General features: G+C 30.0%; 1 protein-coding gene across 1 annotated transcript in view; it reads right to left on the bottom strand.

The window, feature by feature from the left end:
- Positions 1–124: 124 nt before the first annotated feature.
- LOC134828201 (maternal protein pumilio) overlaps positions 125–12,683 on the bottom strand; it is an 87,901-nt gene continuing 75,342 nt past the window's right edge. The window contains exons 9-13 of the mRNA XM_063841216.1: positions 6,782–7,109; positions 6,483–6,719; positions 4,633–5,835; positions 3,973–4,141; positions 125–1,144 (exon numbers count right to left, since the gene is read on the bottom strand). Of these exons, the coding sequence (XP_063697286.1) occupies positions 664–1,144; positions 3,973–4,141; positions 4,633–5,835; positions 6,483–6,719; positions 6,782–7,109 (2,418 nt within the window). The 3' untranslated portion in view covers positions 125–663. The remainder of the gene's footprint in view (positions 1,145–3,972; positions 4,142–4,632; positions 5,836–6,482; positions 6,720–6,781; positions 7,110–12,683) is intronic.

Raw genomic sequence — 12,683 nt, 5'->3', positions numbered from 1 at the left:
AAAATTAAAAAAAAAAATTCAAAATTTTTTGACAGTAGTTTTTATAAAATTTTTTTGTTTGAATTTTAACTTGAAAAAAAAAATCCTTTGGGATGAAAAAATAAAAAAAAAATTGAAACGGCCTTAACTGAAATTCTACGAAAATTCAATTAGTCTCGGGCGGGCGTGATTCGTTTAACTTTTTTTTTTCAAATATTGATTGATTTACGGATAAAAATGCATCAATTATTTTTCGTCACAAAAAAATGTTTTAAAGGGGTAAAAATATTTTTTTTTCTTAATTAAATATAAAAATTATACATCAAAAAAATTTAAAACGAATAAAATTGTGTAAAAATTGTTGTAGGTCCTGCTGTTCATGTGTTTTTTTTTTGATTTTTGATCGAATCGTGATGGGAAAAAGCTTTTGTAATCTTTAATCGTCATTTTTTAAGTCTTGCTTATTTTAGCCGTTTAAAAAAAATAATAAATATAAAATTTTATAATCTCATTCTCGTCGCGAGTCTTTTCAATGATGATCGATGCATGCTGTTTGCTTGGGCAGAGGCGTTTGGAGGAAATTTTATACAATTTTACAATAATTAATCAAATTTTACATCTAATATAGTAATTAGTTACTTGTCAAAAAAGTCGTTCTCTGTTTTTTTTTCAACGGCGAGCGACTTACATCACGCCATTTGTTGTTGCTGGAGGTCCAATTGGTCCGAGACTCGTGTTATTCACGGATGTTGTAACGGATGACGACGACGAAGACGCCGACGACGATGACGTTGTGCTACTCGTGACAACTGTTGACGTTTCTGTCGCTGAAGCTGTTGTAGTTGTCGTTGGATTTCCTGTCGCAGCAACTGACGTCACGGGAGACGATGCAGCAACGGCATTTGCTGCCGCTTGAGCTGCTGAAGCGGCAATCGCGGTAGCAGCGGCGGCGCTTGTCACTGTCGATCCAAGGGGATTCGAAGCTTTCATCGAGAATTTGTCGAGTTTGGCGATGATGTGCTTGCCATACGTGTATTTGCGGAGCGTATTCAAGTGAGGTCGGATCTTGTGGAGCAATTGTTTGCGTTGCGTCGGTTCCGAGACATCAATCATCTTCTGGATCACATAGTTGGCGAACTGATCTTTCATCATAACTTGCAAGCCGCTAAAAAAATAGAAAGAAAAAAATGTTAGAAAGAAGCTTAAAACAATCACTCAAGCACGAAAAGTACTTTCAAAATATTTGACACACGAAACAACATTAGAAATTCCGTTTTAATCTCATTTGTGACACTTTTTTGTTAAAAAGCGGCAATTATATGCATTCACTTGATCAGATCAGATCAAAAGCCGAATCGAATTTCGACGAAAAAAAACATTCAAAGAGAAAATCGGTTAATTACGACATGACTGAAGTTGACACCTTTTCATAATAAATTATGAATTTACATTAAATGCACTTTTTTGTGTTTGTTTTTGTGACAACATGTGCTGCGAGAGCGAAATTGTAAATATTTGAAGTACTTTTAAAAAAGGGTTTTATAATATTTTTTTTAAATGATAAAAATTCGAGAAAATTATCACGCTTTCACTCTTTTTGTTCGTAATCTGAACGTTTCCTGTACAGAAATCGATTAAAAGTGCGGTAAAACCTTAATCTCGGTAAATTTTGACACTTTTTGTTCGAGAAGGGAACTCCTACTCAAATGTTATTGTCGTTAATTATGTTATTGATTAACTTTATTGAGATTTTTAATGAGAGAAAGGGCGAGATTTTGTATTTTTCGGTCTTTACAAAATTTCTTTACAAAATTTATGATTTTAATTTCTTTTATTTTATTTCTCTAAAAATCATTAAATTTTTTTTAAAAAAATTTTTAAATTTCAAAAATAACAATTTTTTTCTAAATGTTTTATTGATGAAATATTTACAATATTAAAAAACTAAAAATTTTTCAATTGTTAAATATTTAATAATATTAAACAAAGAGACAAAGAAAAAATAATTAATTTCAACAAATTGATTGAAAATGACTTATTGATCGTCCATAATTAATTAAAGCAATCTAAAATGAAATTTTTTTTTTTTTTTTTTTGAAAAATTAGGTATTTCTCAACAATTTTTAATATTTCACTTCCTTCAAACCGTAAATCATCCTTGATGAAAAATAAATCTCCTCGTTTATTATTAATTACAACAACACTTTGAGGGCACATCCTACCTTCCGTTCAACTGTTTTCAAATGCTTGACAGTTATCTTCAGCATACTCAAAATTCAAAAACCTTTTTGCTTCGTCGAGAAATAAATCATTAAAATTCTTGTTATTAATACACCTCATTTTACTTTTCATTTCGCTCAATTGCTCTTCCTGCTGGCTTTTTTCTGGCTGTGCGCACACACTTCAAAAATCAAGTGATTGCGATAATGAACCATAAAATTTAATGATGCTAAATTTTTTATACGACAGCGAGAAGCATAAATCTCTCTCTCCCGCACACGCACAAAAATGAAAAAAAAAAAATTTTTTTTTTTTAATTTTTTGAATGAAAATCCGATGAAAGATAGACATTTGCGATGCGACGCCGATGATAGGTTGAACTTTTCGACGAGTTCGAGTTAATCAACAGCATGTCGGGCGTCGAATCGTCGTCGTCGTGCGTTGCGGAGAGAAATGTTTAGCAAACATATTAAATTGATGAGACGTGACTAAAAAGGTGTACTTTGAGTGTTATTTATTTATTGTCTTACTTTTGTTCTCATCATTACACGACACGATGAACTTTGTTGTGCCAACTTTTCGATACCGATTCGAATTGTGAGGCGAGGTTAACACACAGCGAGAAAAGGATACCTTTATCTGGTTTCACGTTGCGTGTTTGGCTGTACGTTAGACGAGGAGATAATAACTTTTTGGCATGTCGGTAGCAAAAAGGGTGTTTTCGGAGTGGTTTTAGTGCTAAAGTGTGCGGTAATTAGAAGAAACTCGAGGGTTTGATGAACAGAATGATGGAAACGAGTTATTTAATTTCCGTCAAAATGGAATTTTTTGGTTTCCTTTTTTTGGTTTGAAGGTATCGTCTCGTTTTTTTTGTTTCATCCTTCCATGAATTAAGATTTTTCTTTGAAATTTTATTTTAGATTGCTTTAATTAATTATTGACGATCAATAAGTCATTTTCAATCAATTTGTTGAAAATATTACATTTTTTTAAAAATTTTTTCAATTTTAATTTTAATTAAAATTTGAAATAAAAAAAAAAATTAAAATTATTTAAATTTTTTTTTATTTTTTTTATTTTATTAATAGTTATTTAAATAAAATAATTTTTAAAAAATTATTTATTTAATTTTATTTATATTGATATAATTAATTGAATATTTTTTAAAAGAATCTTTTATTTTTCATCAATAAATTTTTCGAAATAATTTATATTTTTGAAATTTTTGAAAAATTAAATGATAAAAAATTTTCAATTTAATTACGAGCATCCTAAAAGTTAAAAAAAAAATAGAAGTTGATGAAAAACTTGATTGAAACAGATAAAAATCTAATCACTGAAAAGCAATTACACTCGAAAAACAGCAATCAACAATGAAAAAATTAGTCATCACACTCCTATCGGCAAAAACAAACAAATTTTCACTCCTTTTTTTTGCATGAATTTGCGCTCGATCACTTTCACATGTATTTCGTGTCGTCTTTCCTATTCTAAACACAATTTACTGTTCAAATATCGGAAAGTAAATATTAGAACAGAATATTCATTAGATAGAAAAACTCACATTCCCTCATACGAGAGAACATTAAAAGAGAGGAAAAACATCGAGGACACACAATTTTAATTGCATTAAAAACAATTACTCGATTGCATGTCCGGCGTTGTTTTTATTTCTCTTTCTATCGTTTGAATTCAAAAAAAGCAGAAATAATGATGGAAAAATTCTCTCAGGGCTAAAATTCGAAAAAAAAAAAGATTTTTCGTTGTACTTACGCTTCATTAAACGTGCAGACTTCTTCAATGAGGAATTGACGTTCCGAACGTGTGGCGTGTGTTACACATTTTTCGACCACATTTGATGCAAATTTATGCTGAGACAATACTAAAACTTTGCCACGTACATGATTAATTAATGTAGACTTATCTTCCGGTTTGCCATGTTCTGCGAAATGGAATAAAATTTTCATAAATAAATTTTCCTATAGAGATGCATGTGGTAGACAAAAAGTTGTCAGAAATCAATTGGTCATATTTTTTTAAATTTTTTTACAAAATAATTTTTTAATAATTTTTTGAAAATAATAATTTTTTTAATTTAATTAATTTAATATTATTTAATTTTTTAATTATTTTTATTAAAATTTTTATTTAAATTAAATGAATAAATTTAGAAAAAAAATTAAAAAAAAAAAAAAAATTTTTTAAGACCAAATTATTTTTTTCTAAATTTAATTGAATTCAATTATAAATTATTTAAAATTTAATTAAATAAATTAAATTTAAAAATTAATTAATTAAATTAAAAAAAAAATATATAATTTTTTAAAAAAATTTTGTAAAAAAAACTTTAAAAAAAAATTATTTTGATTTCTAAATGTTAAAAAAAAAAACCCCTTGATTTGATTTCTGAAACGAAAAATTTAAGACTCTTACCTAACACATGCTGAATGACGTAATTTCCATATTGATCCTGAATGAGTTGTTCGGTGTGTGAATGGAGCTCTGCGAGAATTGGCGCCGTTTGTTCCGCCGTGCAATGTTCAAGGATGCGTTGAATGACCCGACAACCATACGGATGTGTACTCAACGAATAAATTTGCCCACTGAAGGCATTTATGACAAATTGCAAAGCAACCGGCTCAACGCATTCGATGCATTTTTGCACAACGTGATTGCCATTTTGATCTTTGACGCATTTCAGGATATGCCCATCGAGTTCCCGGACAATTTCTTGTTGTTGTTCGGCGGAAATGCTCTCGAGCGCCTTTTGGATCACACGACATCCGTACATTTGTAAGGCAAGAGGCAAAACGTGTCCCTTAATTTGAGAGGCAAGCGTTGCCTTTTGTTCGGGCGTACCAAACTCGAAGAATTTCTGTATCACATAGTTGCCAAAAACGTCAGTCATTAAGCTGTAAGCAGCTCCGAGAATTTCATTGAAGACAAGTTGCTTTTCCGCAGCCGTTGCGCGTTCGAGTTTTTGCTGAATAAATCTCGAGCCATGTTGATCTTGGCTAAATTCGACAATGTGATTCGTCAAATCGCGCAACTGCAAATTCGGATATCGCTGATTGCGGAAATCTTCGAGCAAACGAGAACGTCCCGGAGCTTTATCGCCTCCTGCTGCCGAAGCGGCATTCGCTTGAACAGCATTTGCTGAAACGGGAGCGACAGCTGATGCTCGAGCTGCGGGATTTGCAGCCATTTTCGGGAAGAGAGATTGTGCGGGATTCGCAACAGCAATTGCGGGATTTCCAAACATGCCATTTGACGCCATGCCGCCTGCCGTGAGTTGATTGATGTTGCGATATTTCGTTTCGGCGCCCGGAGCACGTGACGTTACGAGAGATCCGAGACCCGAAGATGGCGGCGGAGGCGTTAAGGGAGTTCCCAAGGGACTTGCTGAGGCAGCTGCGGTTGTTAATCCTCCGTAATTGTTGACGGGCCATTTTAATGCGGGATTATTGACGCGTCCCGATGTGTAATCGAGCGAAGGACTGAAGGCAGATGTATTGCGATCAAAGGAGTCACGACGACCTGTGATGGATGATGTGTTTAAGGCAAGTCCTGATTGCGCGGGGCTTCCTAATGTGCCCAAACTTCCGCCGACTGTTTGAGGAGCGAATAATCCGCCGCCTGAAATGATAAAACGATGTAAGTATTTTTTTCAAAAATTTTATGTTTTAAATATTATTTTGTTTTTTACTGAAAATTCAAATTTAATTTTTTTTAGATGGAGAAATCGAAAAAAAAAAATTCATTTTAAAAAATTAAAAATTATTTTACAAAAAAAAAAAAAAAAAAATAAGATAAAATAATTTTGAAATTTTATCTTTTTTCAACTAAAAGATTAAAATTAACTTCTTTGAAATATTAAAAAAAATAAAATTAAAGCTAATTTGTTCGTTTTAACAACTTTCAAAAAATTGAATTTTTTTTGAAATTGAGATAAATTTTTAATATTACATGAAAAATAATTTTATTTTATTTTTTTTTATAAAAAAATTTTATTATTCAAACTACTTGAATTACTTTAAAAAAATTTTTTTTTTTTTAAACTTTTTGAAAATTTTTTTTCTATTTCTACTTTTACTCATTGCATTGCTTGATGAGAGAAAAAAATGTAAAAAAATTAATTTTCAAAAAAAAAAAAATTTTTAATAAAATAATTTTTGAAAATAAAATTGAAAGGCAAAAGTAAAATACGTTGATTGAAAATAACTTTTTAATAAACAGGAGTCAAAAAATGCTAAAGGCCTGAAAATCTCATTAAAATTGTTTACCTGAAACATTATATCCGTTCTGTGATTGATTCATCGGATTTTGTTGCACTTGCTGAGGAGGATATATCGCAGGAGGAGCTTGAGGCGCTCTCGCAGCTCCCGGAGGAACTAAAACTTGCGGCGCAGGACTAACTAAACGCATTGGCGTTCCCGTTCTTGGTCCCATTACCAAAGATCCGTTTTGATCGTAAAACGCCATCATCTGATAAGGCTGTTGATCTGCTCCTTGAACAGCAGCTAAACGAAAAAAAAAATCCCAAATCAATATAATTTAACGTTTGTTCATGCTTTAAACTTACGTGTCATTGTCGCGGCAGCGGCAGCAGTTTGTTGATTCGGCGTCAAAGGTCTTCTCGGTTGAGCGCCTTGTTGCGGAATCAAATTCGCCGGATACATTCCCCATGGCGCCATGCCATAATATCCAGGGACAATGTTCACATAAGGTCCCTCTTGTCCCGGATTTATCACGTAAGGTTGTTGAGTCGCAGCGTAGGCAGCGCCCGCTTGTGCTTGTGCCAAAAACTGTTGTTGTGCAGCCAACGGTAAGGCTTGAGGCATGGGAGGAGCGCCATTTGGAGCAGCTTGATTCGGAGCAGCGATTGTTGGATTCTGTGATCGGAATAATTGCTGTGAGGAAAAAAAAATGAAAAAGAAAATGCGTTAATTAACTTTTTTTTACACATCTGGGGGACGAATGACGAGAAAAAAAAGAAGAAAATTGAAAAACTGACAAATTAAAAGCCTTAATAGAAAAATAATCTCATTATAATCCACGCGCGTTTCGTTATGTGAACGCGGGTGCCATCGTTTTATCATCACTTTATCATTATTTACGGCACACAAAACCTAATTTGAGATTTTTTTTATTTATTATTTCATTTATTTACTTCCCATTCTGCGAAATTTACCGAGGTAAATAAATATACAGGAAGACGATCAAAGAGAGATTATTTTTTGCATGAATTCATCCGAGATTCTAATAAATGACAATTCAAAGTGTCGCTATTCTTCGTACATAAATAAAATATGAGTTTGAACCATTAAACTGCCATATTTACGATTCTTTGCGTAATTTATTGGAAGACATAAAAAAAGCGAATTGTTGAATTTTTCCTCTATTGAAGAAGAAGACTTGACTTGACTTGAAGGCAGGAAGAGCGAACAAAAAATAACAAACGGAATGATGAACTGATAACAAACATAACAACTGGAGGGTTCGCATTTACATTTCTTTACTTTGCTTTCTTTTGATTTGTCCGATACAACAAAAAAAAATTACTTGAAGACAAATTTTTTCATCCTTGCATTATTTACTTTCAGGATAAATTGAGGAAATTATTCTTTCAATCTATTTCGTTTTAGGCAGATGAAATTTTATGAATTGTTTCTTTTTTCATCTTTTTTGTTATGAACTAAAATTTTCGAAAAAAAATTATTTCAAAAATATTTTTATAAAATATATAAAAAAAATTAAATCTAAAAATATTTAAAAATTAAAAAAAAAATTTTAAACTATAAAAAATTTAATTCAAGCCAAAAATGAAAACATTCAACATTTTTAAAACTATAAAAAATTCAAAAAAAAAAAAAATAAGAAAAAATAATAAAATTAACTAAAAATCAAGTCAAAAAAATCATAAATGTCAATTCAAAAAATGACAGTTGAAAATTTGAAAATTGCCTTTTGCTAATTCAAGATTTTTTTAAAGAAATTGTTTAGTTTGTTGCATCAGCCTAATATGAATAAAGTTATAATTTTTCAATCAATAAAGGTGAAAAACGACTAAAAGCGAAAAAATTTCTCCTCTTCCGTAATTCGTTTTTAATAATATTCTATGCTGCTCGAAGGCATATATTGCGACAAATGAGCATCAAGAACGACATTTTTCTCCATCTAACACATTTTTTTCTTCAACAGATGACAACGGTAATAACAACTCGTCTGCTCGATGATAGTTAAGGATAATAATGATGATAATCTATTGTACCCTATTAACGAAAATGATGATTATTATTACACAACTGGCGCGACTTGCTTCGTAATTTACTGCATCGCAGCAACGTTTTGCGCCCACAACAAAAGAAAAAAAAAGGAAATTTATACAAAAAAGTGGCATTAAACATCCCGGAAATGTCGACAAATTTAATAGACGTGCCATGCGATGCCCCATTTTTGGCACAAAAAATGTAAAAAAGTTGATTTTTTTCATTTAACGTAATTCTTTTAAGTAGATTATGCTTAATCTAATTTTTTGTCATTTTAGATTTTCGCATCTTGATGACATCCAATCTCCATCTTGCGCATCAAAAAGGGGGGAAATAAACGCGCAAACAATGAAGATAGCATTTTTTTGCTCGATAGACGGTTTTATAGAGGCGAAAGATAAATATTTCACCTTGTTAGTTTAGTTATGACAGACACCTTCTACCTTATTATACTAATTTAGTAACACATCAAGTAAACTCCATCGCCGGTGTGCTATCAATGATGGCGTGAGCAAAAAAAAGGGGAGAGAGAGAGAATTTTATGTTTGTAAGGCTTGGCGTGCCTGCGGTACATCACGTTGGTAATGGCATACTTTTATAAAAATTGCTTGTATGATGACGACATTATGATGGTTTTCTGTTTGTGTGTTTGTTGGGGCGAGCGACGTTTGCTGCTAGGACATTAGACCGCAAAACAAAAATAAACGTAAGAGATGTAAAAGTTGTCGAAACATAAATAACTTGAGTTTATTTCAAAAATTTATGATTTTTTTAATTTTTTTTTTAAATTTAATTTTTTTTTTTAAATAAAAATTTTTTACAAAATTTTATAAATTTTTAAAATATTGTTCATGATTTTTTTTATTTTTCATTAAAAACAATAAAAATCATTTTTTAAAAAAAATAGAAATTTGCGACAAAAGTTTAATTGAAAAAATTTTTTTTACAAATTATTCTTTATTTTTTTTTTAAATTTTGTGAAATTACATAAAAATTTATTTTTTTTTTAATTTTTTAAAATTTTTAATTTTACAAGTTTTCAATTAATTTTTAAAATCTATGAATTTTTATAAAATTTTTATCTTTTACATAATTTTTTTTATGATTTATTTTTGATTTTTTAAAATATTTTTTCATTAAAAAATTTCAATAAATTTTTAAAATTTATTTATTTTCATGAAATTTTTTTTTGCATGAAAATTGATTTTTTTTTTAAATTTTTAATTTAAAAATAATTTTGGATTTTTTTTATTTTTTTTTATAAATTATAAATTTGTCATAATAAAAAATTATTTTTTTAATATATTTTAGATTCTTCAAAGGATAGACAATTCAACACGAAAAAAGCACTTTTCATAATCCTTCGAAATGTAACAAACACAAAAAAAGAGAACACAGCTAAGTAATAATAAAATTAAAAAGGAGCGGCTTTGGCACTTAAAACAGCATTATATTACGAAAAAAAGCTATAGCAGTGGTCGACAAAATAAAAAAAAGAAACACGTGAACCAAAAAACAAAGGACGACGGAAAATTTTTTCATGGGCCCACATTTTTTTATGGGTCACAGACATTAAAGCAACTTTGTATCGTTTTTCCTTGAAACGAACATTATTATGATTATTAAAGTGTTTCGCGAAGAACAGAAGATGATGCGACAAGGGTTGGAGGAAAAAAGGTAATTTTCGGGTTGAAACACTTTATTTTAATAAATATTCAAACTTTTTTTTTCTACCTGTTTTAGGATAAACATACCGATAAATTGACAGTTCGTCGAATAAAATGAATGAATATTAATGAGACGGGATCAAATTTTCAATAGCGAAGGATAAATATTTATTGACTGAAAGTTCTTCTTCTTCGATCGTTTTCAAGTGACCGATGCTGAAAAATTGAGTTCTGTTGTAACAACATTTTATCGTATCAAATTTCCGGTCTATCGTTCATTTTTATTGTGCGACGATATGAAAGGCATAAAAATAATGGAACAGAAAAAAAAGAGAGAGAGAAATTGTAGCAAGTTATGGAACATCGTAACTGGATTATGATTTATTATGGAATCAATTTTTGTTGAGTTAATTGCTTGTTTATTTCTTGTCGTCTTTTTTTCTCGAACATAAAGAAACGTTGACGTACATTTTTTTTGTCGTCACAATAATCCATCTATTTGAAGGGGGAAGTAGGCGAATATCATATGGAATGATGAAAAGTTTTTGACCTTCAAATAGAGGAAAAATTGAGAAAACATACAAAAAAAAAAAAAATTAATTAAAAAAAATAAGGTATTTAAAAAAATAGAAAAAAAAATTTTTTTTGAAGTTTATTCAGAAAAAAATTTTCTTCAAATTTTTTTCGCGAAAAACATCTAACACGTCATAACTAACATTTTTCTCCATGAAACATATGCTCTGAGACGTATAGTTTTTGAGATTACCTCTCAGGAACAAATTTTGTAGGGCAAAGTCAATAAAAAGATTTAAAAAATATAATGAAAAAAATTAAAAAATATAAAATTCCATAGACACAAAAGTAATTATAGTAAATAATAATAATATCATGGGCAAAATTATTATTATTTTTTTGCTCTGTAGGTCGACATTTTTCCTGCAAACACATTTTCATCAACTTCCTGTCATGCTACAGTATTGGATATTTTCCCTTCTGTACAATTCCGACACACACAGCGCACGATATTAACGCTACATTATCGGCTGGAGCTTGACAGGAGGTAATTTTGCATTTAATAAATATGAAAAAGGAAACGAGGAAAAACAACGAACGAGAGAATTCAATAGAGAGCTAATGACAATATATTGTACATTTTCATAATTGACATTTTTTTTGTGTTTTGTCGTATTTGTTGCTTAGCTTGACCGAGACAAAAAAAAAGTTGCAGGACAGTTAAATTAAGGTCAAGGATCGATGATGCCGTTGTCATGTCGCAGCATGACACATTTAATGAGGCACGACAATAGACGAGAGCGAGAGAAAAAGTTAATCAAGCGGAAGCAATGCGAAAAATAGGCAAAAAATTAGCTTAATTTTATAATTTATTCAACAACAGAACGGAAAAATGTACAGAAACAAAATGGAATCGATTGATTGGTATTTTTCCTTTTTTTGTGTTTTTCTGAAAAATTAAATTTAAATTTGTATTAAATTTTCGTTATACAAAGCTCTCTTGTTTGGATGAGAACAAACAAAATGAAAAATGTTTGACCTGAGTTTTTGTTTGTTTCTGTTATTAAATGAGATCTGATATGAAAACTTCTAAAGTCAACAAAATGTAAAAGAATGAAGAAAAATTTGCATTTAAAGTTTACTTCAAATTTTGTTAAATTAAAATTTGATACACAGCGCCATCTTTCTTTAAGTTTTTTAGTTAAAGCGCCATCTATTGATTTTTTTATTAATTTTTTACTTAAAAATTCTTAAAAGTAAATTTCATAAAATTAACTTATTTAAAAAAAAAAAATAAAAATGACATCTATGAATTGCTTTTAAATATTAAAGCGCCATCTATCGGCGAGAATTCCTTAAAAGCAAACTTTAAACAAAATTTTCAGTGAATGCACTTTTCTGTTTGCAAAAAAAAAACTTTTACTCAATCCAGTTTACTCCTCTTTCTCTTTATCTCTTGATTGTTTGCACTTTGGTATTTTGTTGCTTGAATATTTTATGTAGGTCAGCAAAAACGCCATACATTCTTCTCATGCAACAAAAATATTCAGTTTCAACGGGATACGGAACAATTTAGCATTTTAACAAGCCAAATGAATGACCGAATAAAACAAAAAGGGGGAAGAAATTTCCTGAACTGAGATAAATAAGAAACAAGATTATCTCTACTTGTTTAAAATGAACGACGGATGGCAACGAGAGAAAGCAAATTCGACACAAAAAAGGACATTGTCATCATCCAATAAAAATTATACACACCTGATTGCCCTTTTTTTACAACATTTTTTTTTATTATTAATATCGGAGCTGTACACGTGTAAGTTTTAACCTGTTTTTAAGTGTCGTTCTGTTGTTTTGTTGTTATAAGCTTGTTTGTTGTTGTTGTAATATCATAATAGTAATAATAAAAAGCAGGCAACTCTTTTTTTATTCTCAGACACACTTTCCATGTTTTTCCGAATAAATTTGCATTTACAACAATGAAAATATCCTTCCATCAAAGGAGCAAAAATAGACGAAGGAAAACGAGAAGAGA

This window comes from Culicoides brevitarsis, chromosome 1 (genome assembly GCF_036172545.1).
Source record: "Culicoides brevitarsis isolate CSIRO-B50_1 chromosome 1, AGI_CSIRO_Cbre_v1, whole genome shotgun sequence".
Classification (NCBI taxonomy): domain Eukaryota; kingdom Metazoa; phylum Arthropoda; class Insecta; order Diptera; family Ceratopogonidae; genus Culicoides; species Culicoides brevitarsis.
Note: the sequence above shows the minus strand (reverse complement) of the source record. Positions and strands in the feature narration are given on the sequence as shown.